Here is a 27,225-nt window from a genome sequence, read left to right on the forward strand (position 1 = left end):
CTAGCGCTCACAGTGTAGGGTCACTGCTGTTGGCTCTTTAAACAGCCATTTTAGCTGAGGCTGTTAGATTAAGATTTATTTTTTACTATTTTTAAATAGCACTTCTCATGTCCACTCTCTGCAGTTAATGTGCATCCCTGCTGTTTGTTAGGACTGGAAACTGGTCTTTGAAAATGCCATGAGTATCCTGAAAGAGTGAATACTAACAACAAAACTTACCTGAGGGCGATAATTAAAGGACACCGGGGACATTATCCCCCTTCCCCAGTGAAGGAGAGCAAAGTTAGATGAATCAGTCTACATGCTTTTTTCTACACGTGTAAGCTGGGAGATCTGTTATGAACATAAGAGCAACTAATTTTTCCTGTGTTTCTAGCAGCATGAAAATAAATGTTCAGAAATACCTAGCTCTCTTAACTGCTGGCAGATATGGAATGAGTCAGACAAAGATACCGCCCTGCCAAGCCTCACAGCCTCTGTGTGAGACGAAATTCAGACAGGTCATATGGCGCAACCAGTAGCTCAGATGTTTCTGTGGTAAACCACCGTGTTCTTTTAAGTGCTGCTGCTTTTTGCCACTCTGTTAATCTTCCCAGCTGTTTACTTGTTCCCAGGTGTGAAATCAAATGCTGGAGCAGCTGGGCTGGGTTGCCGTGTGACTCGGCACTCATCGCTATATTCCTTTGAAGAAGAGCTCTGGCAGGCTGTGCTGCGCAGGATCATGCCTTAAGTATGCACATGTAAATATACAAACTTCAGTCCTGAGCAGTAATTTATTTGAAATGACTACTAGCCTATCCCTAAGGGAGTAAGAAATGAAAACATACAGGTAGTAGGAGAAAGTGTTATTACAAAGTCTTCCCTATCAGCTGGTCCGAATACAGTTTTGATTCTGTATAGTCAGACATTACAGGGGGAAAGTGCATCTTATATGCCCGGCTCTGGTCTCAACACTAGGGTAAATCAGGACCAACTCTACTGAAGTTACTGGAGAAACACTAGTACATAACCAGTCAGACTCATGAGACTTAAGATCTCATTTTATTCACTTGAATTTATATATTTAAAATGGGCTTCTTTGGAAAATATGACATTCATGGCAACTTGGAAAGTATCAAATGTGACTACGAAGCTCTGGGGGCAGTGGTCAGGGATATGGAGGTCCTGGTGGTCTTCCCTTCACTCCTGCCAGGGAGAGGGAAGAGTCTGAGGAGGAGTGGATGGATACAGCAAGTCAAAAATTGGCTGCACAGCTGGTGTTGGCAACAGGGTTTTGGTTTCTATGACCGTTGGACCCTATTTGAAGACTGACATCTGCTTGGTAGAGGTGGCATCCACCTCACTAAGTGAGGCACAAACGTCTTTGCAAACAGGCTGGCCAACCTGGTAAGGAGGGCTTTAAACTAGGAAAAGTGGGGGAATGGAAAAGTTATAGGGACGACAATCAACAAAACACAGCTTAACTGAGGGTACTTCAAGCATTTGCATGCAGGCAAGGAAGTACCTACAAGACAAGACTATGGGGAAACCTCTTGCGCCCCTTCTTGGAAATCAGCACATTCAGATGCCTCTCTGAAGTGCCTATACACAAATGCATGCTGCATGGGGAATACACAGGAGGAATTAGAAATGTGCATGCAGTTGCAGGGCTGTGATCTCATTGCAATTGTGGAGACGTAGTGGGATAGGTCACATGACTGGAATGGAAGTACATGCTCTTTAGGAAGGACAGGCCAGGAAGGAGAGGAGAGGGAGTCAGCCTTTATGTGAGAGAGCGGTGGGAATATTGGGAGCTCTGCCCCGGGGGTGAACAATGGCCTGTCCAAGAGCTTATGGGTAAGGATTAGGTGACACACTAACATGGGCGACACTATTATAGTTGCTTGCTACTGGCCACCTGATCAGGGAGAAGTAGATGAGACCTTCTACAGACTGCTGGAAGCCTCATGTTCGCAGTCTCTGGTCCTTACTGGGGACTTCATCCACCCCTATACCTGCTGGAGGGACAACATAGCAAGGCACAAGTAATCCATGAGGTTTCTGGAGGGCATCGGTAATAACTTCCTGATACAGGAGACAGAGAAGCCAATGAGGAAAGATGCTCTGCAAGGCCTCATACTTACAAATGAGGAAGTGCAGATTAGGGATATAAAGGTTGGAAACAACCTTGGCTGTAGTGACCTTGAGATGGTGGATTTCAGGATCCTGAGAGGAGGCTGCAGGGCAAAGAGCAGGATCACAACCCTGGACTTCAGGAGATCAGACTTTGGCCTCTTCAGGGGCCTGTTTGGAAGAATCCCATGGGATTAGGTCCTAGAAGGAAGAGAGATTTAAGAAAGCTGGTTGATATTCAAGGATCACCTCCTTCAAGGTCAAAAATGGTCCATCCCAATGAGAAAGAAGTTGAGCAAAGGGAGCAGGAGACCTGTTGCATGGATAGACAAGGAGTCCCTAGCAAAACTCAGACATAAGGAGAAAGTGTACAGAAGGTAGAAGCAAGGACAGGTAACCTGGGAGGAATATAGGGATGTTGTCAGAGTATGCAAGGATGGGCTAGGAAGTCTGAGACTCATCTGGAATTTAATTTGGCAAAGGATGTCAAGGACAACAAGGAGGGTTTCTATAAAAACATCAGTAAATAAAGAAAGACTAGGCGAGATGTGAATGCTGAATGGAGCAGGGGCCCTAGTGACAAAAGATGCAGAAAATGCAGAGATACTGAATGCTTTGTTTGCTTCAGTCTTTACTGCTAAGATCAGCCCTCAGGAATCCCAGACCATGGAAACAAGAGAGAAAGTTTGGAGAAAGGAAGACTTTCCCTTGGTAGAGAAGGATTGGGTTAGGGATCACTTAGGCAAACTGGACACACACAAGTCCGTGGATCCTAATGGGATACACCCATAATTGCTGAAGGAGCTGACGGATGTCATCACTAGGCCACTCTCAATCATCTTTGAAAGGTCATGGTGATCAGGAGAGATGCCTGAGGACTGGAAGAAAATAAATGTTCCAGCCTTCAAAAAGGACAAGAAGGAGGAGCCAGGAAACTACAGGTCAGTCAACGTCTCTTCGATCCCTGGAAAGGGGATGGAACATCCTTAACACCATCTCCAAGCACATCAAGCATAAGAAGATGATCAGGAGTAGTCAGCATGGACTCATAAAAGGGAAATCATGTTTAGCCTATCTGATAGCCTTCTGTGGTGGGACAACTGGCTGGGTAGATGAGGGCAGAGCAGTGGATGTTGTCTACCTGGACTTCAGCAAGGCTTTTGACACTGTCTCCCAACACATCCTCACATGAAAGCTGATGAAGTAGGGGCTAGATGAGTGGACAGTGAGGTGGATTGAGAACTGGCTGAATGGCAGGGCTCAGAGCATTGTGATAAGTGCGGCAAGGTCCCGTTGGAGGCCTGTAGCTAGTGGTGTCCCTCAGGGGTCAGTACTGGGTCCAGTCTTGTTCAATGTATTCATCAGTGACTTAGATGAAGGGATAGAGTGCACCCTTAGCAAGTTTGCTGATGATCCAAAACTGGGAGGAGTGGCTGAGACAGCAGAAGGCTGTGCTGCCATTTAGAGGGACCTGGACAGGCTGGAGAGATGGGCAGAGGAACCTCATGAACTTCAACAAAGGCAAGTGCAGGGCGTTGCACCTAGGGAGGAATAACCCCAGGCACCAGTACAGAGAAGACCCTGGGAGCCCTGGTGGACAGCAGGTTGATCATGAGGCAGCAATGCGCCCTTGTGGCCAAGAAGGCCAAGGGTATCCTGGGGTGCGTTACAAAGAATGTTGCCGACAAGTCGAGGGAGGTGATCCTCCCCCTCTACTCAGCCCTGGTGAGGCTACATCTGGAGTACTGTGTCCAGTTCTGGGCTCCCCAGTACAAGAGAGGCATGGAGCTCCTGGAGCAAGTCCAGAGAAGGGCTGCTAAGATGATGAAGAGACTGGAGCATCTCTCATGTGAGGAAAGGCTGAGAGAGCTGGGCCTGTTCAGCCTGGAGAAGAGCAGACCGAAGGGGCATCTGACCAATGTGTATCTGAAGGGACAGTATCGAGACGATGGAGCCAGACTCTTCTCAGTGGTGCCCAGCGATAGGATGAGAGGCAACAGGCCCAAACTGAAACACAGGCAGTTCTGTCTGAGCATGAGGAAAAACTGCTTTCCTGTGAGGGTGACTGAGTGCTGGCACAGGCTGGTCAGAGAGGTTGTGGAGTTTCCATCCCTGGAGATGTTCAGAAGCCATCTGGATAGGGTCCTGGGCACTACGCTCTAGGTGACCCTGCTTAAGCAGAGGGGTAGGGCAAGATGATCTCCTGAGGATCCTTCCAGTCTCAACTGTTCTGTGATTAAGAATGAAAAATACTGCACCTTCCTGTAAGCTTTGATTTAGCTGGAGATAACCCCTACTACAAAAAGCCTATTTCTTTTCTCTGTTAGGAGCCATTCTATAGTGAATTTCGTTATACATTGAGGAAGTTGAATTGGAGTAACTCCAGTTACAGTGTGTGATATTATGCAACTTTAATGTAACTCGTCTGCAGCAATAGCACATATTGCAGCAGAAATGTAAAGAAACAGAAATAGATTTTTGTTTTCTTGAATTTGTTTGAACTCCAAGCATGTTTATGATTCTGTGACAAAAGGCATTATTTTTCTGCTAAATACATAGGAAATGATATTATATGAATGTAAGCTTTATCTAGATATTTAATTCCAATTTCTTTTGCCTTGTAGCACTGATTACATAGTCAACTATAGAATTTTATGTGGGTACTAAATAAACAATGTAGCTGAGACTTCATATGGTCGGGGAAGGAAGCCTCCGGATCCATCCCTTCCCTCTTACATAGAAGGAAAAGTTCAGGGAATATGAAGCTAGTCATTGTGTTGGAGGAAGTGGTCTTAGGAAAATAAAGAGGTTTTTAAATACATCCATGCCCCTACATGGTTTTTGGCTCTGCAACTGATTTTTCTCTGCAATTCTGGATAAATCATTTAGGTTACATCTATACCATGTAATGTAGCATCCTGCAGAAATATCCACATTGACTCTGACTGAATTTTGAGGACTTTTTTTTCTCCCTTCACTGAGAATTTCACTTCTTAAAATGTTGGGACAGGTCACATAGATCAAGTGGGACTGTGTTAATACACTGTATTTTTTTCAGTTCAGGTAGAAAACACCAAACCATTGAAACTCGTGGGTCAAGTTTTTTTTATTTTCTATTTCTTTTAAGAAATAAATACAGCATATGTCTCAGTAGGAATGGGAAAAATGACAAGTCTTCTCATTTCTGCATTCTATCTTCCTTAGGTAGAACAGAATTTCTTAGGAAATTGTATTATGGAATTAAATGCCTGCAGAGCTGGAAACATGCTCTTTTCTGTGTTTGCTTTTGCACTTTTCTCCTCTGGGTATGCATGGCACCATGAATATATTAGGGAAGAATATAAACTGAACCTGAAGTGACTGGTTCAAAGTCCCTGTAAAAATGAACTTGCTAAGTATTTGGAGGAACATCAGGTTGAGTGGCTGACCTTGACGGTCCCCCTGTGTTGCAGGATCAAGAGCGGCCAAGTGTCTGTGCTTCTAGTAAGGGACGCTCAGGGCCTGGTATAAGCAAGGGCAGCCCTGAGAGCTCACTGTGCTTCAGTGTAGCCCGCAGGACTGCCACCATGTCAGTGGTCACTGAGAGTCATCGTATCCCAAAACTGAAGTGCATCCCAGTGCAATTCATGAGTGCTCTTATCTACCTCTCCTGTGATTAAAAAGACTGCAAACTGGAGGTGACATGATGGCTCTGGGTGTTTCCCCCAACCTCCCTTCATCCTCCCCTCTGTGTGAGACTCCACAGGTTCAGGCACACGAGACGACGCAGGCATGCTACGTCCTGTAACACAGACATGGCACTGTTAGCTCACTGAACGAGCGAGGGGACTTGATTCTCTCTAGTAGGGAAGATTTTAGTGCAGTGTCCTAACAGGTGACGCTCTGGCTGCTGCGTGGCTCTGCTGCGTCTTTGCACTCTGGCATCTCACCGATATGTGCTGCCCGTCACCCATCACCCTGGGGCTGGGATCGGGAGGAGTCTGCTATGGGAGGCAGGTGGTGTGGCAGTGAGCTAGGCAGGAGATATGTGAGAAATGCCAAAGAGGCTTGCCAATTCTGTGCATCTACTTGAAGGGCCTTATGGCTGTTACCCCTTAGCAAGAAGGGGACAGGAGGGGAAGGTAGAGAAGTGTGCTTTAAGCCATGCAATAGCAACAAAGCACGCCTGCTGCTGCATGAAGTCTCTTCTCATCTGAAAAACCCTGTAAGTTTACCCTCTCACATTCCCAAGTTTTCATGGGAGTAAAAGTCTGTAGCTTAAATACTCATCAGAAAGTGAATGCAGGACTTGTGTAAACAGCAGCATTTTAAAATATGATTTAATCTTCTAGGAAGCCTTTTGTACACTCACCTTTACCATCCCCCTTTTGCTGCTTTGAGGTCCTTTGATAAAGTTCTCTTTTTGCTTTTAAAAAGGCATGGATTGTTATCACTTTTGTGCTCCGACAATTTTACTTCTCCTTATACAGAATGACTGTTTTTATGCTCACCCCTCAGCTCAGCGTCCGATCTGAGTTTTCTCCCTCAAAGATCAAAGCTTTCTGATCTTATGGTATGAGCAAATATCTTGCAAATACATTTCGCAATAATTGCAGAGACAGTGCAATAAACCACAGCAGAGCTAGATCTGTTGACGATGGAGCAATGTGAAAAATGCTTGCAATACAGTGAGCTCTATGAAGTTGATATTCAGAGGGAGAAAAAGAAAAGCCAGAGTGCAAAGGTGGGCTGAGCAATTCAGAGGTAGAAGGATGTTCTGATTTTGTTAAAATCAACGGTAGCATTGGTGTTTCGCTGTTTGCTTTGCTTTCTTGTTGCTTGCCTTTTTTCACTATATATTGGACAAACAGACATTTTAAAACAAGCTAAGACCCTCTCATTTCTCTACATTTTTGCAGGGGATATTTGTTCATGATTCAAAGGGAATGGTTTCTTTTCAGGTGCCCGACGAAAGCCTCAGCACCCAGTTTTGAGTAGGAATAGCTTATTCAGGAGCAGGGCAGACTCCTGGCTGAAAATTCCAGGCAGTTCTTTTAGATTGAAATTGTAGTTCTAAAATTATAATAATAAAATATATATACATAATAATGACAATTGCATGAGCACTGAGGTGCTTGCACTCAGTATTCTTGCAGGTAGACTGCCCAGACTACCTACACTCATGAGCAAAATTGTGCAAAGTGGTCTGCAAAGGAGTTGGCTGGTATTTGTGTAACAATAGCAAATCCTAGAGCAGGAACTCAGCACCAAATTTCTCTGAAGTTTAGGATTATTCTGATCCTGTTTCTAATCTATGCATTCTAGTTTGATCTCAAGCAAATACCAAAGGCATTATTTCTGTTTAAGATAGTTTCCTAAATATTTACCACAATCCTTTTCTGAGGAAGTTACCCCTGAGAAAGTTTTCATATATAATAAGGGGTGACTGTGTAGCCTGTCCCGACTTGCACATTGGTAGAAGTGTTTCACATGTGATAATTATACAGTCCATAGGACAATCTGGAGTAGTTCAACCAGCATACCTCACAGTTTTGTAACTAGTTACCTTATTTTACTAGCCAAACATAGAATATTATTATCCTTCTGAACTGCTATTTCTCATTATTATTTGGCAACCTTCATTTCATTAAATCCTGTGAAAAGCTGTCTGCAAACTCTGCTAAAGTAACACAAATGTCTGAGAAAAGTAGCAAAAGTATGTGAGGGTTAAATGTAACTTTTTTCTCATAAGTGTCATTCTTCTGATTTAGAATTCTTTAATAGACACTGAGCAGTGGAGAACTGAAAGTATTTTTAATTTCAGTGCTTTGTATATTTACAGAAGGATTACAACAAACTTCTACACTTTATCTACATTTTAATAGGTCAGTGTGAACATATGAAGTGTATTAAGGTGGACTGCCCAACTTATTAAACTTGCGTGAATTCGTCAAAAGCCCTTAGCAGTTGTGTGCAACAGGGGCTGGAAAGCCATGCATGATTGAGGTCATGCATCCAGCCAGTTTGTAAGATGATCCCTCTGTACCGAGCCATCAGCCATCCTTAGCATAGGGGCGCACTCATACACGCATTCCTGTCAAGTCATCTTGTGAAAGGCTGCTTGCTTCCAGCTTGGCTTGAATGTGCAACCTTAATAAAACTCACTGAAGTCTGAGAGAAAATAGCAGTTCTGCAGCAGATAGTGTAGGGGAAAGAGACTGGGATATGCATATGCAGCTGACTAAAGCAGGCTACATGCTGGACTGTAACAGAGAGGAAACAATAAATCTTAGCTACTATGCAATAAATATTCCCAATTTTAACTAAGGAAGCTATCCTAATATTGAAATCAAAAATATAACAATTTATCCAAGCTTGATTACTAAAGTACAATTCTCCAGTCCTTTCCCCAAAGACTTTAAAGGAAATTAAGAACAAATTTAAAGAAAGAGGAAGAAAAAAGTTTTTCTAAAATTAGTAAAGGAAAGTAATAATAACATGACAATTTTCCTTTCCTTTGCTTTCTTGGCTGCTCTTCTGGCTCATATGGGCTGTAGTAATCAACGTCGGGGTCCAGAAGCCAGTGGGAGAAGATATAACCGGATTCAGCATGGGCAGTGCACCTATACTTTCATTCTACCAGAACAGGACGGCAACTGTCGTGAAAGCACGACAGACCAGTACAACACAAACGCTCTTCAGAGAGATGCTCCTCACGTGGAACAGGATTTCTCTTCCCAGAAACTGCAACATTTGGAACATGTGATGGAAAATTACACTCAGTGGCTGCAAAAAGTAAGTGCTTCTTTTTCCACTTCTCACAAATGGATATTTTTTGGTGGTGCTTATGCTGTTTGTAGTTTTCATGAGTTTCTGTGAGAAATGAGATACTAAGGATTTCTCTAGTTCATAACTCTGCAGGGTGAGAAATCTTACAGCCAGAGTGCACCCTTCGTAGTGAGATTACTCTTGGGAGCAGAATTTTCTTCACATTACTGGAAGATGCAATTTTGTAAAGCTTTATCTCAAGAGACCACGGATGTTTTGTGAGCCAGAGTATACAAAAATCCATCAGAGACTCTAACGAAGGAACACTTTATTAGCTAGTCTTGTAAACTTGGTTTATGCTTCAGAGCTTCAGATCAGATGTCTTGCAGCATACCTGCTGCTCTGACAGCAAAAAGGTATATGTAAAAAAATCAACATTTAAAGGCACTATATTGAGACTATTATTACTATCTCCATAAATAGATCTTGTAATCCTATTCCATCCAGCTAATCACTGGAAAGACAGATAAAAGTATATAAGCATTCACATTCTTAAATCATCACAGTAATTTTTTTAAATGTGTGGATTACACTGGACTTGAAAATAGTGTTATAGTAACTTAGCAGAAGTAATTCTTTTCAAGAATTTGTGCTATAGCTGTAAACTTTCACTGAACTGTTCAGTTCTTTATGTATGAGCTGAAGCTTGGGCATGGAAAGACTTAAATATGTGAATAACTTTTACTCATATCAGCACTTCCATTTACGTTAATAAGATTACTCACTTGAGTAAAATTACTTACCTTGCTGGATCTTGTCCATGGTTTGATATTGAGAATGGTTTGAGAGAGATGACAAGTAAAATTAGGTCTTTTTATATGATTGTAATATTCCTGTTCTCACCTTGGCATTATGACCTGGCGAAACAGAAAACTGAGCAATTAATGATGCAATTAATCATGTAAGATGGCACAAGAAAACCATCGTATGTACCTATTCAAGAGAAACATCATTTAACTGTAATGCAAGATTATATGAAGAATGAATATCAATAAAAATGCTAGTAAAGACTACTAAAACTTCATATTAGCATATTTATTGCTACCTATCTCATTTACAATTTTCATTTCCTGTGACAGAAATATGTTAAAAAGCATAAACAACCACCGCTACCCTTCTAACCATATTAAAACCTTTGCAGAGAATTTCCTGATCTCCCGATAAATTAATTGTACTCTTTGCATATATAGTCCTAGAAAGAGAGAGATGACTGTATCTAATAAACATGTGACTATAAACCAAAATATAGCTGAGCATTTCTTTTTCAGACTATTTTCCTCAGTTTTTAATATTGTGGTCTGCTTTGGGGAATACAAGGCTGGAACTGAGGGGATGTCTTTACTTGTAAGGGAGAGGATTTCTTAAGAAATAATTTTACTGCACCTTGGGAGTTTAAGGCAAGGACTGAGAAGAGGAAAATTGTTATCTGTGTTTATGCACACATGATTTTACTTGAGCAAATTGCCTGCTGAATCATGCTTATGAGACTTTACTTATTCTATGTTTGTCCACTAGAGACTGAACTAAGATCACTGTTTCACCGCGAACTGAACAAGAAGAAAAATGAGTCTCTAGAGTGTGAATGTCTGAGCTAGGGCTAGTCCTCTCACGCTTCAGAGGGAAGTGATTAAACAGGTAGGAAGCCCAAGGAAAGGATTTTATATCCGAGGACTGTTCTCTTCTTCAATGACTGTAAAACCGGCTATGGGCAGGACCATCCCCCCCACTCCCCCGCTGCCCTTCCCAGCCCCCAGCCCTCTGCTGCCCTAGGTTTACACGAAGCCAGGGTTGCGCACGTATGCCCATATGTCAGTCCTCCTCAGAATGAAAGGACCCGTTTCTCTGTGTGAGGGAGTACAGCTCCCTGGGAACAAATGAGTCCGATGCAGCTCCATTATAGCATCTCTGAATGCTGAATTTGCTTTGTCGCTGTTGCCATTACAAAGCGTTTCAGCCATAACTCATTTCCTTTCATAAGAAGCATAATGCTTTAGTGTAATGAATACATTGTGTAGACATCTCACATCTCATTTTACACTGCATTTGTTTTTCCCCTCGACTTTTAATACAGGATATAAATACTGCTTCACCAGGCAAAATTTTACAATGCACCTGCTGTGAACAAAACAAAGAATTCTTAATGACTATAGGTCTGTAATCAGAAGTGAATAGTTATAATAAAGTTTGTATTTCAGAATTCAAGATATATTGTAACCTTCGTAGAAGAAATATGCTTATTAGTCTATGTAATACATATAACTCTCATTATAATTGTACATTGGCAATGTTTACCAGAGACTCTTATTTTCTTAGCGCAAATGCAGCCTGCAGTATCGGAAGGGTATTTATTAAGAAAGTTTGTATAAGGTATTATATACTTAAGAAATCGTGTAATATTTTAAGTTAGAAGATGCTTTTCCTTGATTTCTAAATTAGTAGATTTCTCGAGGCAAAATAGGTATTCCTTAAGAGAAAAGGAAATTCTTTTACCCTCAGCAACAAAAGTGCTTCTTTGATGACCTAGTAGCTTGATTGTAGATAAAAGTGTGCTTGCTTGGGGAGCTGATTACAGGCAATTAAGTGGCAGCCTTGTCCAATAGCATTTGCATATCTATAGTCAGCGTCGCTGGGATTGGCTGGCAAACCACAGACACGGCAAAATGCTCTGCTCAGAAACTGCTTGGAAGAAGATGACTTGGTAAACATTTTCAGTGATTTTCCTAGAACTGTTTATTTTAATACCGGATAACTTTCTCCATTGTTTAAGCTTGGGTTTCATTTCTGCAATATGTTTATACTAATAGTTCAAAACAAACAGTTCATCACATTTTGTTTCTTGCTGTAACCGACTGGCACACGTGATACTGTTTGGTATTTAATTGCAGTGTCTAAGTGTTGCCAAAGAGGAGTTACATGAAATGTTATCATCATGTCTTGCTCGGGAACTTTCTGTTAGTCAGCTGCGTGAACTTAAGATATTGGTGGTCTCAGTATACATTCAGAATGGCAATAGAGATGCGTTTATTTCATGTATTTATCCTTCAGTCAAAATAATACTAATAATAGTTGTAAGTAAGTGAGTTTGGCATGATCTACTCACTCTTTTTCCTGATCCTTACCTAAACAGAATACCACGAAAGCTGAAAGCGAATACTTGATAATAATGTTATAAGTTGCTAACATTGACATACAGCCTTGACTGGAAAGTGAACCACAATCATTCTGGTCAGCCAGTATCCAAACTTAGATTTTTTTGCTTTTCCCTGCAAATATTGGTTACACTACTTAAAACCAAATAAGGGAGCTTCAGCTCTCGTTGCTTATACTTCAAATTGTTTGTGCTGTCACCAGCTTATAAGGGAAGAAGTAGACAATGCTGCAAACTGTGGCTTTTGAAAAGACAAGTATACATTTGCTCGCTGATCTGGCTCCATCTACAGTCTGCTCCTTTCTTCACCAGCAATGCCTAGCACTACAATCAAATGCTAATATGCTCATGTGCCCGGAGCGGCTGGATTTTGCCTTGGGCTCTATGTGTGTTGCTGAAGAAGTTGAGAAAATTCCTTATATGTCACTCTTGCTTTGAAGCTGTGAGCTGAAACGAGACAGTGTCTAACGCAAGGAGGGCAAGGTCTAAAAACTGGCACGATATCCTCTAATGCGTATTTATATTAATGTAAGGATAGAGGTGGCCATAATGAACAGCGTAATATTTTGTCACATTAAAAAACCAATATCTCCTATTTAAAATATTACAAGAAAGAGTAATAACTCCATTGTATTTATGGTTATGTTTCACTAGGCACTTTTAAACGTAATGCGTGATATAAAGCCCACATATTTAGGTGTTAAGTGCAACAAAAAGATGTCCGTGATGAACTCCTGTTAATTTCCACAAATAAAAACAGGTCATTAGATTTGGAATCTACCATTCTGATTATATGAGCATTACTAACAGGGCTTTCCAGGTCTGTTGTGCTAAGGCTTTTCCAAGATAGACCAGAGCTAATAGGAAACATTGAGAAAGCGTCATCCAAGAATGGCCACCAGGCTTTTACTAGGGGTCCAGCTTGAACCTGGATTTCTTGCCTAGTCCCAGAGGCTGTTAGCCTCTGTTAACCTAGGATACTAGGTGCTCCTTTTTTGCTCTGGAGCTGAAGAATTCTCAGATCCTAAGAAGAACCTTGTCCTACGGAGTTTCAAAGGGTCGGTTCCCACAGACAAGCAGTGAAACAAATGAAGCCTGGTTTCTTACCGTCTGATGTCTTGTCACCGTGTCCTCATTGACTCCTCATGTCTATACCATATCTTCTCCCATAATAAATACCTTCAGCTTCTCCTCGTGGCCTTACTTCCCTTTCTTGGGTGATGCCCATGGTGTCCTCAGTTTCCCTCCAAATACCTTGTCCCTTTGTTCGAATAAGCATTAGCTTATAGCATGGCTTGTGCTGTATAGTATATACTACTCAATGAGTAAGCATGTAAAAGCTGACTTTAAAGGAGAAAAAATAAGTATATGAAAACAAATGGGTTCTAAGAGAATTCACATTTGAATCTAAAAATAAAGCTGCCCATTTCCTCCAAAGAATCTTTTGACTAATAATCTGCCTACATTTTAAGAGTTTTATTCAAGTTCCTGAGGTCCTTGGGATATTCTGAGGTACCTCCAAGAAAGAGGCATGATTTTAAACATGGAAGTGCCTGAAAGCTTGTCATTACTGGGGGATGATCTATCTGGCAATTTTTTTTTAAGAAGGAGAAGAATCAAAGAAATAGACTCAAAGCCAGTTTCACATGTTGCCACATTTTGGTAGCAAATGACTTAAAAAAATATTTCCCATGCTTTGACAGAAGGCTTTATCATAATGTGCAGTAGAACCTGAATGTGTTTATTTTCAGTGATGACAGCTGTAATTAGGAACTTTCTGGTAACAATAAAATATTACACTTATTAGTCATCAGAACTGTCCAACCAACATGCCCTGTGGGAGATCTCATTTGGAGCACTGAGAGTTTTTCTAAATGAAACTGATATAAAGTAAATGGTGTGTCATTTTGGGGGTGCTGAGAACTCGTCGTTCCCATTCTTTTCTGTGGTTTGGAAGCAGTTTCTACTTCACAGTGATGGGTGCCTTGGAAAAAAGGACAGTCCACATGGGAAAAGTACAGAACTGGGTATTTTAGGCCTGGATCATCCCACCCAAACTTCTGGCCAGAACCCAGAGATATCCGAGATAGGTTTTCCTTCACTGTAGGGAATCTCTCAGTACTGTGTCAAGAGACAGTAGCAAGTTCGGAGGGAGAGCCAGCCATCTAAACCGTCCTGTGGAAGTGCCTATTTGTCTTCAGTGACTCCAGGGAAATTTGAGCAGTTTGTTTCCTAATTTAAATGTCTCAGTTAAGTGGGATGAATTTAGGTTTTACTTTCTGCCCATGACTGTAGCATAGACTTCCCTTGTGACTATAGGCAAGTTGTAAACTTTAAACATTCTGGTTTCTCTTTTCTAACACAGATACAGTACTACTACTCAATTTCACAAGGCTGTTGGGAGACTTAATATGTTATTTTGTGTGTTGCTTTTGGAATCTTTCTGGGGGAAGGTATTTTGTGCTATTTAAGTGCAGTTTAAGTATGATAATATTTTTAATGCTTACTGAAAAATATGTACAATCAGAAACTCTTTTGGAACGAAAGTAATGTAAAAATGTGTAACCAAAATAATTTAAAATTATAAGCAGATAGTTACAGTGAATAAGAATCTATAATGCTAACTATATTTTGCAGGTTGAGTTTGAGTAAGTGGATTATAGTTAAGATGGATAAGTCCTGCTAACTGTGGGAATGGATCTCATTCTTCCAGTGTTCTTAAGCCCCGTGGAGCATTTGCTTGCTCCTTCCTGTATTTACCTAAGACGAACAGGACTGTAACTTAGTCTTGTACAGATTCTCAGGAAAACCAATGAGGAATGGCTAGTTTTTCAGGGCTATTGCCTCCAGAAATTTTGAATAAACTAGTCGTTATCAAAACTGGACTCATTTGTGTGATTCATTGTAGCCATATCTGGAAAGGTAAAGATATTTAGTGGCTTGTTTGTTTTCACCTCAGTTTAGAGTTCAGCTTAATTCAATTTTCTTCTCTGCTTTTGCAATAAGATGCAAACAAAAAGCTAGGAAAGGAGGGCCTTTAAGAACCAATATCATGGTTTTAGCAGTGCTATGAATCCTTAGCAGTGCTATGAACCTTCAGGACCAGGAAGCTGTGTCTCGCATAAGCAGCTGTGGTGTAAATGTCTTCCCAGTAGCATAGGCTTTCCCCAGTTGTTATAGGGTTTAAGTGTTGATCAGGAAAAGGAAACTGAAATGGTATCATATTTCATAGGAAGGAGTTTCTTTCTTATGAAACAAGTTGTACTTTAACACAAGGTTATTTTTTTGTAACCACATGTGCATATTTTAGAAAGTGTTGTGAAACACCAGGGTGGTGAATATTCAATGTTAATTGAAAGAGTAACTTAGAAATGCCATAAATTATTGCACAGTTGCACTATATTCTCATTAATGTTCCTGCACAAAGATCAAGCTTTGCTTGTTATTACCTTAGTTATTAATCAGGTTAATCTAGAACAATATAAAACACTCCTAAACTGGGAAAAGAAGTCTACTCAAGGGCTTGCACCAGTTTTATTAACTCTATTTAAGACCAGTGCAAGTCAAACTAGCGCCGCTTCGTTGTGCAAACAAGACCTAAGAGTTGTCTATGCTAAATATTGTACAAACATATGGGCAGAAATAGATAGTCAAAGCCAGATCGATATGGAGTCAGATGGAAAGATGCTCAAGTTGCACCGTAGTGCATTTTTAAAAAGGGCTTGCTTTCATGAGTAAAACAAAACAAACCAAAAAAAACCCAAAACTCGATTCTAATCCCCCAGAGGAAGAGTTGCATAGCAAATCACTATTCTAGGCCATGCAGCTATGTGATTGCTTGAAATAAGCTTCTTATAGTCCCTGACCAGCAGAAATAAAAAAAAAGAAAAAAAAAGTCCAGTAAGAGAAGGGAAGGGGACTTCTTAGAAAACTGTGCTAGGTTTATGGTGGAACGTGTGTGGTTTTGGAAGGCACTTTAAAGGCCTGTTGTATGGTCAGCATATGCTCAGTTATACTCTCTCTGTTACCATGCTCGTCTTATAAGAGAGCCCTTATATGTGCAGATCTAATCTTACTTGTAATCTTACTTGTAAAATCTAGGCTGAAGCTCCATGAATAAAAACAGGCTGATCCAAAATTCTGTAAGAAGTATACCCAGAATTTCCTTTTCCTTTGGAGGACATGCACCTCTCCTGCAGTGCACATACATGAGCGTCTGTGCACATACACGCATGCACATATGTGCGTGTGTGTTTGTATATTTGGCATATCTGGTGTTAAGGGACAAGAAAATCTGTTCTTAAGTCTTGTGGCTTAGATCCATCTCTATATTTTATACAGACCTCCCTACTGTCAGTCAGTTGTTCTAGAATTGATTTGTTAGCCCCAAAACACTAGATGAGTTGTTAGTAAGGTGAAATCTTGTGTGTTGTACATGATTCATTCTGTGTCTACTAGTCCCCTTTCTGTGTTACCTATAAACTAAAAGTATGCCTTTGGCTTAGTCCTTTCCAAATAACATATGAAGCAAGAATCTGAATATATTCGGAAAAAAAAAATATTGAAGCCCTTTACTCCCCCTGCCATGTATACTGCTGTCCGTATAGAGATGTGCATATTTTACAAGGCAAACTTGAATTTCTACAGACCTTGTGCTTTGTGCTTTCTTTACAAAATAAAGCTCTTCAGAATGCATACATGGCATCCATTTCTTTCATAGCTCTTGGCATAACTACATAGTTCTAGTTTTTCCTCTGGTCTTCTGGGAATTTTTATTTGTTGGAGTAAATCCTTGTAATTTGTCATGTTTTGTTTGACTGTCTTGTTGCAAATCATATAGCAGGCATTCCTTCTGCAATAGGAATGTATGGGGAGAATAAAACCCCACTTGTTCTGTTAGCAGAACAGTTTTCTGACTCTGTTCTGCCCAAGGTTTTGGGTTGAGACTTTCCTCCTCCTCTGTGCAGACCGAGCAGGGGAATAGGCTTGAAAGACTACTCTAGACATAGGATAAGCTCTGAGTATCCCTATCAGGAAATTAAAACAAGACTGGAGGACTGTCAGAGCCAACGGGAAAGAGAATGACCAGAAGACCAGAGGAGGTAATTTGTCTCTTCTTGATAACATAGCTTCTTTATCATTGCAGCGTAGATTAAGCTATAGGTTCTAATCAATTTTGAATCTAAAAACTACTTCTGCTGCAGACTGATACACATGCCATGTATAGACTGACCCTGCCTCTTTCCTTCACAACTAAACCGCCTTTAAAGGATTCCTGTGTGCAAAAGGATTTTCTTGAAAGATACTATCTATGTTATGAAACTTCTGTTGAATAAATCTGTGATGGAGAACATTGTTTAGCAGGCCAGTCTTTTACAGTTTCCTCCTCCTGGATCAACTGCAGCTTAGACCTGCACAGGGAACTTGTAGGGGTTTAAAGAGCAAAGCACTGATCTCATTTCTGTGCACCTGTCCATTATTTTAAATGTTACAACAAGCTTTCACTCATTTTCAAAGGCTCTCCAGCCTTCAAAGGGGGGTTCTTGCTTCCTGACTGTGAGTGCATAAATTTACTGTTTTGAGATATAGCTTAATTCTTGCACTTTATATATTCCAGATCCTCAGAACATATTTTTAATAACCACCAAATCAAAGGAACAACTCCTAGCATAATCTCCAGAGAAGCTTTTACATTTGTCTTTAGGGTAGTGGTAGAGTTGCCTGACCTTTGGATGGTAAGATTTATAAATGCTGTAAAGCTGTCAGCCAATGTGCATAAAAGTTTATCTTTGTTTCTGAATATCTTGTCTGTACATACGTACATACTGTCTTACACAATGGAGATTTAGGGAAAAATAATGTAATTGTTGCTAAATGATAATTCCATTTTTTTTTCTAAGTAATGTATTGAATAGATTTTCTTGGGATGAAGAATTTTCAAATTGGATTAAACCATCTATGTCTCTACTTAAATGTGCTGATTTTCACTTTCTCAAGTTCAGCTTTGAATAGCTTTAGCAATAATTCTCTTCTAGGAGTTTCAGTTCTCATGCAAAGGCCTTTTGCAGGAAAGAACTATTTCAAATATTTTCCTCATATTTTTTAATTCTCTTATCAGCTCAGTAAGTGGGTAGTGATGAGGGTGAATAGGATAGTCATTCACACGCCATTCTCCCTTCCAAGGCCTGTATTCATGTCTGAAAATGACAAGGACCTTCAGGTAATTGTCATTTCACTGATCACTATCAAATCACCAGCACTTCTGAAAAACTGGTACTTTCAGTGAAAAATCTATGTAGAAATAGCCTAATATTTCTGAAATGTCACAGAGACACCTATATACATCCTGGTTCTCTGAAGTCCAAAGGATTTGATGAAAATTGCTAGGGCTGCTGAAAATTGGGCATCTATGCATAGATAAAAAGTAACCAAAGTGAGGATTTAGGATCTCTACCGTTACCTTTTAAATGTCAAGTATATTTATTTGTGTTGTAGTCAAATATTTCCCCTCTACAATCCTAATTCATCAGGAAATTCCTGTGGCCTTCTAGGACACATGAGCAAGTCAACACAGTAATGGGCAACCCCCAAACCATGATGCGTTTGGTGCTGTGCCTGGAATTTTGAGGATCTGCTTAGAGGAAGAATTGCTCAAATAAATGACCTAATCTCTTCCTGAATGAACTATTCCCCTTTGTTCCTTGGCTAGGATTTTGTATTTCACTCTCTATGTGGCTTCCCGTAGTACAGATAAATGGTCAAGGGCCACCTATCTTCCCTGCATCGCTTCTTTTCTGTTAATGAGAAAAGCCATCAATGCTCTGCTAAAAAAATTTCTGTGTTACTATTTTTGTGCAAAGGAGATACGAACTACAAAATTCTTTGTCACTTTAGCTGTTAACTAAGGAGGTGATGACCAAGGTTGTTTCTCTTCACATTCTTCTTGAATGATCCAGTTTGATCTCTTGGCTTTTCCACGAATTCCAGCTGATACACTAAATATTCTTTTGGAAATGCCTTTAACGTTATTCACCTCAATAACATCAAGACAACTCAACCATTTTGGCCTCTGGCTTCGCATCACTTGTTTAAGATTTATACCTATTACAGTACTGACTTTTAAGTGGGGAAGCATGACGTCTTTGTCATCTTGTTTGTAGAGCTGTGCAAGGCAAGAAGGGACTGTCAGATACCAAAGGGTTATTATTAAAGTGGAAAGATGATTATAGCTCAATGAATTCAATATTCATTGATCCAGGATAAGTTTTCATAATTTGATGTGCTTCCTCTGTAAGATCCATCTTGTGATCCAGCTTTCAGATGCTGCAGAGTACTGTCTGTAAAGAACAGGTACAAGAAATATTAATCTTGTTCTCTTTTAATAAAGAGACTCAAACAGCCTTCTGTAGAGATTTATCTGCACAAAGTCAAAAGTTTGGGTGATATTAGTTTAATCTTTTTAAATTCTTCCTGTTATGAAATGGAACATACATCAACACTGACAGGCAGTGTAAGGGTTTGGTCTGTAAGCACAATAAAGAAAAAAAATAGATTACTGTTAGTGCTCTCAGGACTGTTAACGACAGCCTCAAAAGTAATTTCTGTGTTTGTGTTTGCTGCATACCTTTTATCATCAACTGAATAAATAATTTACTAGAATGAAGCCTGAGAGTCTGTGACACACTAGAGGCCAGAAGTACTAGAAGCACCTTTGTCTGAATATGTCAACTCTAGATTTTGGACTTTTCCAAGATCTAAGGACTCAATGCTGTAAGTGCCATGGGTTTTATACTGAACTCATGGTACTTTGCAGGAAATATCTAGCACCTTGCAATATTTACCTCTACACAATAAATTGCTCTCATTTCACTGTTGAAGAGTGTTATCACAAGTATTTAGCAAGTTTTAACCTTCGCTGAGCTTTGACAGGAGGTAGAACTGAGTGGGAATTGCTCTGTTACACTGAACAAGCGCACACCTATTCTGTACTTTTGGGTGAGTGTATTAGTTGATCCGATTCCTTGATTATTTTTGTAGGAACACTTAATACGAAGCTCAGACGCTTCCTATAGAAGTCTTCCTATATAGAGGGATGTCACAATAATTGTGTGCTAAAAACGTGTAATTTTAGTTCCTTGCACAGTTCACATAGGAGATCATTGAACCTTAGATGGCTTTATTACCAATGCATGATAACTATAATGGTACATGCTGTACTGGCCCCCAATATGTCCTAAAAACATTAGCAGAGTAAATTTGTTATTTATACAGTGAGTGAATAAAGTATATTTATATATTCATATGATGTATTTATACATTGACTTTTAAAATACAGTGGATTACCAACATTAAAACACAGAGAGAAAAAAAAAGATTGGTCTGGCATTCAGGTTCTTAAAACTAGAAGGCTTCATTACTTTCCTTTAATACTAAACCAGCAAATCAAAAAAAGTTCTTACCTTCCACCATAATGTTTCCCATTGCTCCCCACAAAAACCTGCATTATGATCTCTAGAAGTGAAAAAAAAAAAGCTCCCTGAACCAGGATTTCAAAAGAAAAACATTTAGCACTCCTACACATCTTGGAAACATCTAGTAATTTGGCCACTGAACCCCCTGGGGTATTTCCTAGAAGCAGAATTGAGCAAGACAGAAAATATTTTTGTCACACTGTTATGGGTGTAAAGATATGACATGAATCCCTGATTTATAAAATATTAACCAAAGTGTGACATCCTCTTTCTTTTGCTGCATTTTTAAAGTGTACTTCAACATTTTCATTCATTATTTCGCTGCCAAAAATCATGAAGAGCTCTTGAAATCAGGATCAAAAAGCTTTGGTCCATTGTCACTACAATTAGCCTTGATCTTTGTTCTCTGAGCTATAACTTAACACTATGGAACACTGGGAATGTGTTTTAAGATTTTTTTTTCCATTTTACGTCTTTCAAGCTGATTGTCCTCAATGTTAGTTGTGTCAGTGTTTTAAATGCTGTCATGTTTTCACTCCCATAATAAAATTCTTCTGAACGGCTATAAGCAAGCTGCAGAAAGATTATTTTTAGCATTTAACTACTCACCATGTAATACAAGCTTTCTATTGTGAGACAGATTCACATCCTAAGTCAGAATTGCTTAGTGACTTTTCTAACAGAAAGGATATTTTGTTTTGACCTCTATCAGGCTCAATTCTGGTATTGCTACCACATGTTTCCAGGTGCTGCTACCATGAGGTTCTGAGCCCCCTAACAATGAGCATGAGCAGAAAAAAACAGTAATTACCTAAGGAACATGAACCCAAAAAAGGTTTTCAGCACATTCCACAAAATCAAACCGTTATCATTAAATAGCCTCGAGAGGATTAGAAACTAAAAAAAGTCGTCTCTCAAATCTCACCCAGAGCGTGATACTAATGAGTTCCTGTGTAGTTTGGCCTGATGCTGCTTGCAGGGAATCAGTGGCAAAAGTCTGAGCTCAGTTCCTGCACAGGAAAGGGCATTTCAAAACCTCCGGCCCACACAGCTCACCCCTCGCTCCCTCTTTCCACAGTGCTTGCAAGGGTGGGCAGAAGCGCCAGGTCTACTCTTTTCAGCACTGGCCCTGGGGATTCAAGTACTTCAGAACTTCCCTGCCTTACCGTAAAGGGATTTCTTAGCAGTACGGCATCGATCTCAGTTCTGTCCAGACGAACCTTTTTGGCAGAACAGGAAATTCCCAGATGGTCAGGAGGAATTTTAAAGGGCCAGAGGGGCATGTTGCAAAATGCTAGCCTGGCACCGGCGGAGACTGAAGTCTGTTATTTATAGAACAGCAGAGCCAGAAAACAGATGGTGTGCTTCCTCATAGTACGCTCTACAATTGCCGTATTGTGTCAGCATAAATTTGTGGGGTACCACATCAAGAACTGAGATGATAGCATGCTCTCTATCCCCAGCCCATTCTTGCCCCAGCATGCCTAGAAAGACAGCAGCAAACTCCATGTGCAGCTTTATGAAACAAGAAAGACCACTTTTAGAAAGACCTGGAACAACAGTGTAAGTCAGAAATCACTTCAGTGGCATCAGTGGAGTGATGCCAATGTCAATCTGCTGTAGCTGAAAGACTCAAGCCCAGTCTGTGAGAAGCAGACAAACTTAAGATTTTTGTTCGTTTGAGGATATGCCCATGTGCATAACTTTTATTACGTGCACAGGCATCTCCCAACACTCCCCAGGCTTGAAAGCGGGATATATGTCTCATGAGAACAATCTTTAAAGACGTTTTCACTATTTCCTTATTTGTTCATATCAAAAATAACATAAATGACACTTTGCCTATGAGTTTTTTCAGTAATTCTCTTTCCAGTTCCTCGAAAAAATAAAGGAGAGCAGAGGTGCCTGTGGAAATAGAAGCAGCCAAATTGATCAAGTAGATCATCTTAATTTACAGCTAGTTTGGTATTTTATCTGGCTTGTATTTTCAGCGATCATTTGAGCTGTACCTCAGTTTTTTGCTTTTTTGTGCTTAAGCCAGTCAGGAAATGTTTTGGCTTCTTTTTCTGAAATGTTCTAAAATAGAAAAATATTTTTGTTGAAGTTTTTTGCAGATTATTTGGACTTTTATGCGAGACAGCTAACACTATAGTTCTGTGACAGAATTGCTGTGTTACAGATGTAAACTTAGACACTTTGTTTCAGAGAAGAAACTGGGACTTGAGACCTCAGCTGAAGTAGCCAAGTGACACAGGGCAACATTTCACAATGAAATTGTTGTGTGGTTTTCAGCTAAAAGTTTATGTTTCTTGGGTAAAGAAAGCTACTTAAAAAAAAAAAAAAGATTTAAATTAATCATCCTTTTATTTTCAGAAATGGAGCTTTTCATAAACTGAAAGAAATGTTACTGGAAAGTATGTTTCTGCTCATAAAGTGAAAATCAGCAGACTTCTGCAAAGTGACTCCTTTAGTGTTGGCTCGAGTGAAAGTAACATGTAGTCCCAGTATTATCTTGGGATATGAAAGAGAAGCCTAAGAGTAATTGCCATGTATAGCAGCAGCTGAGATGTTAAAAAAAAGGGATGCACTGTATGGGTCTTGTGCTGTTTATCTGGGAACAGTTGCTTCTGCAGCTCCTTGTTTCCCTCTGAAGAAGATAGAGAGAATATGCATGTGGAATGTTGTTGATACAGAAAAGATTATGCAAACTGTCCCCATTGAACTAGACGTCTGAATTCAGAGAAAACTATTTGTAACTTTTCTTTCACTGCCATGGTTTTTTGTTTAATTAAGAAAAGTATTTTATAGCTGGCTTATTTAGTTCATGCTAAAGGAAAAAGAAAATCACCTACTGAATAAGAAAAAAACTCCTGCAACAATTATGTTGGGAAGCAAACAAGTAGATCAGTGCTGAACACATGATAATGTTCCAACGTTTTGTTTACTGATGTACTAGAAATGCATATCTGGATGTTCCAGAGCTGATCAGAAAGGCAGGGGCTCTTTTTTCTGAGCTTGGTGTTGTCTGTACAAGCTCAAGGAAACTGTTAACCTTGGTGGATGCGCTGTGCACCCACCTATTCCAGCTTAATTTAGGGCACAACCAGAAAGCAAATTTCCAGGATAGAGTGAGTGGAGAAAATTCTGGGCAAATAGGGGTGTATGTATTCCTTCTGGCATCTTCTTCTGATATCTTTTTATGCTGTATTCCAGTCACCAAGCCCAGGTACAGTTTACTTTTCTCTTTCCACGTGGCAAAATGCTGACAGAAAAGCTCACTGTGAAGATAACCAGATAAAATATAAAAAATGAGAAGAGGCACTTGTGTGGAGTATCTCTCTCCATTAATGGTCTCTGTTTGCCCGAATTTTTAACCTATTCTTGTTTTTCATCTTGTGTTATCTTTGATAACAAACGACGAAATTCATATGTCTGTGATTCTTTTATATAATTTTTTTTTGCAAAATGATTTTTTATTAAAGATACACTTTCCAATCAAAAATTGACTATTAATGCCTTACTTTTAGACTTCTTTTTGTATGGGTAAACTAGTTTGCCCAGTTATTAAATCTAGAAATTATTCTATGGTGTTACTATCTGGAAACAAGTAATAAAAGAAGTTTTCCATATGTCTTTTAATTTCATACAGCTGATAAAAGGTCAGTATCAAACCACTTGGCCATCACAATTCATGACAACTGAGTAATGTATATTAAACAGAACGTGTAGTGGAGCAGGAACATATCTGTTAATGCAAGTGAAGTGTGATTGCAAGCCATATTTTGAGGATTTTTAGCTTGAAACAAAGTTTACAGAGCTACGGACAAATCTGAGAAGAAATTGTTGTAATGAAGATATTTCAAATTATGAAGAGCAGTTCACTTGCATTTTCTGATAAAGAGTAAGCATCTAGGTTGAAATCCTAGCTATAGAGACGTCAAAGGCAGAACTTCATTGATTTCCGTGAAGTCAAGACCTCGTATCAAACCTTCTGATTAATTTCTGCCATTAAGAAAGAAATGTTCATGCTCGTAAGAAAGAATGATGTTCATGCTATACTTCCAGCTCATATATCTATTACAGCTCCCTCTAATATTATCAGAGCTTCTGTATTTGCTTTAATTTCTCGCATTTATTTTTTAAATATGGTCACCATTGTTTGTTACTTCTATAACCTTCAGTATCCAGGATCTCTGCGCGTTTTACAGACATCAGTGAACTGAGCTTCATAGAAATCAGAAGGATTGGTCATGGTATTAATTTTGTTCTCATTATCCAGTAGAAAATCCAAAGTACATAAAGGCTAGCTGGTGTATCTTTTGACACTTGGGAAATCTTAGCACAGCCAACAATAAAATCAAGACCTGAGGCAGCTATAGTGTTTATATGATAATCATATTACTATTATCATAATTATATGATTGTCATATAATCAGATATGATAATATATGATCCTATACCCAAATAGATAAATATTCATTTGTCTCTGAGGTTACCCATCTCATTGCAGGCCAGGAATTATATTTTTTGTGGCAGAAAACGATGGGCTAATTTCATAGTTGCTGTAAATCAACACTATTCAACCTAGATTAGTGGAATGGTGACAATTTAAAACAGGTAAGTATCTGCATACTTGCACCAAGAAGTCATTCTCTTAAAAAAATTTGTCTTCAAAACCTGTATTCCAGGATGCCAAACGAGAGGTGCCATTTTCGAGATTTTTCCTTTTAAAATGGAAGGAAAAATGTTGGAACAAAATTTAAACCATGTTGTAGAAAACATAGAAAATAGGCCTTTCATTCAGAAATGCTGCTGCTTGAGCAGTGAAACTGTAAGAGGTGAAAACTGGGACATCAAATCAAGCTTTGGGTGTTTAAATGTAAACATCTCGTACTTTTTTGAGGTTAAAAATAGTTGTGCTTCCCCTCCATTAAGAATAATTTTAAAATATTAATGGGGAGCCACAGCAGAGCTTAGGATCTGCCTACATGGACTTGCCCAGTGTATTGGAATGAAAACCAACCTGGCCAGAGCTCCTGTGCATGTGCAGACTAATTAATTTTTAATTAATTTCCAAAGTGGCCAATGTTTTTGCTGACTTAAGGCACCAGTCCTGGTCACACAATCTGATGTGTAAAGGATGGCACTGAATAGTGCTGCTATGGGGCAGTGTATCCTCAGCACTATCCCTGAAAAATCGAAACCATTTGTTACCTAGTTCTGTGTTTTAACCATTTCCTCTTCTTATTTATCAAAAGCTTTTCCTGAACTGAAAAAATCTTGTTATATAACAGCCCATTGCTTCCCATTACTGCACAGTATGTATGGAAACATATCTAACAGCATAAATGCCTAAACTGATAAAATGAAAATTAAAATCTGAAACGTGTTGAAAGTGTTTCACAATATGATATATAACTTATTAGCAACAAAATCACTGTCCACTGGGGTTAAGTGTAATGACAGGTTAAATATAGACCCTTTGCTTGCCTCACATGAGTCACACTTAAAACTAATTCAAATGATTCTTAAAAAGTATAGAGGCACTATCATTTGATCTAAAGGAAGTACAGTAAGGCTCTTGTTCAGTCAGCAATAGGAAAATCACACAGTTTAATGGCAGTTTTGAAGCAATTTTTAATTTTGTTTTCCTTTTAATATATGCTGTTTGAAATTTTGAACTATTTTAAGAGCATCTTGTAAATTCAGAATATTGAAGTGCGTTAGGAGAAAACTGTAAATCTGACCTTTGTATGTTGGTTGCTCAGTAAATCTGAGGTTGCCACAAATTTGCCTAAAATCATATTGTGTGAATTTTCAGACATGTAAAAGAAAGTAGTGTCTTTTTGTATATAGTTATTATGCACATTTTTCCATACACTACACACAACTTCATCTGACTCTTTAAATGTTTTTGTATTTTCAGTTGTAGTTCTTAGAGAAATTATGTTCACTTAAACATTTGTAATAGTAAATTTCTGTTTGATTTACATTTTTTTTCCAATATCTTCTAGTTAGAAAAAACTAGCTTGTTAGGGCAAGCCATTGTTGTCACTGTCACGTGCCACGTAAAGAAATGAACTATTAAAAATAAATAAGCCTCAATGGTATAGCAAAGACATAATGGGCATCAGCAGGAAAGACTACCCAACTGTTGTGTAGAAAACACATTTGCTTACAGATTTGCTGTAGTAAGGAGAAAGATAAGCACATCCCAAAGAACAATGCTGTTATATCTGAAAAGTTGTAGAAGACACTTCAAAAGATAAATGATCAGGTCTTTCATCAACATCTCAAATACTCATTGCAACAGAAAAAGCAGCTTTTATGTGAGCCTGTAGGATTATCTGTATTTTAATATTCTTCTTTTATGTTGTCAATATTATTTCTAATTTGATTTTGATTTATTTCTCTCAATGACCTCATTTATTCTTTCTTTCCTGTTATGCTTATTGGAAAATTCACTGGCTTTGCTTCTACTTAGCTTTTATGTTGCCTCTAGGTCAGTATAGTACCTCTGAGTTCAAGAAAATGTAACTACAAGGTGTTTGCTTTTGCATATGCACAGATAATTTTGAACACGTTTCCAAGTATATTCTTGATTTAAATTGTCACTGACTTCAACATATGCTTGTTTATTCTGCTTTTATGCTTTGCAATTGTTGGCTGAGAGATTCAAAGCTGCAA

General features: G+C 39.2%; 1 protein-coding gene and 2 long non-coding RNA genes across 3 annotated transcripts in view; 1 reads left to right on the forward strand and 2 right to left on the reverse strand.

Moving 5' to 3' along the window:
- The first annotated feature begins 7,978 nt into the window (after positions 1-7,978).
- Positions 7,979-27,225, forward strand: part of ANGPT1 (angiopoietin 1) — a 169,393-nt gene continuing 150,146 nt past the window's right edge. Inside the window, exon 1 of the mRNA XM_009683048.2 lies at positions 7,979-8,886. Within this exon, the coding sequence (XP_009681343.1) occupies positions 8,590-8,886 (297 nt within the window). The 5' untranslated portion in view covers positions 7,979-8,589. The remainder of the gene's footprint in view (positions 8,887-27,225) is intronic.
- LOC104149442 (uncharacterized) lies at positions 8,763-11,579 on the reverse strand. The gene is made up of 3 exons (XR_695332.2): positions 11,410-11,579; positions 9,663-9,776; positions 8,763-8,835 (listed from the first exon to the last, which is right to left on the reverse strand). It is a non-coding gene; the product is annotated as an uncharacterized lncRNA (long non-coding RNA).
- On the reverse strand, positions 19,016-21,809 carry LOC138066057 (uncharacterized). The gene is made up of 3 exons (XR_011139250.1): positions 21,705-21,809; positions 20,527-20,578; positions 19,016-19,404 (listed from the first exon to the last, which is right to left on the reverse strand). It is a non-coding gene; the product is annotated as an uncharacterized lncRNA (long non-coding RNA).

Source organism: Struthio camelus, chromosome 2 (assembly GCF_040807025.1).
Source record: "Struthio camelus isolate bStrCam1 chromosome 2, bStrCam1.hap1, whole genome shotgun sequence".
Taxonomy (NCBI): domain Eukaryota; kingdom Metazoa; phylum Chordata; class Aves; order Struthioniformes; family Struthionidae; genus Struthio; species Struthio camelus.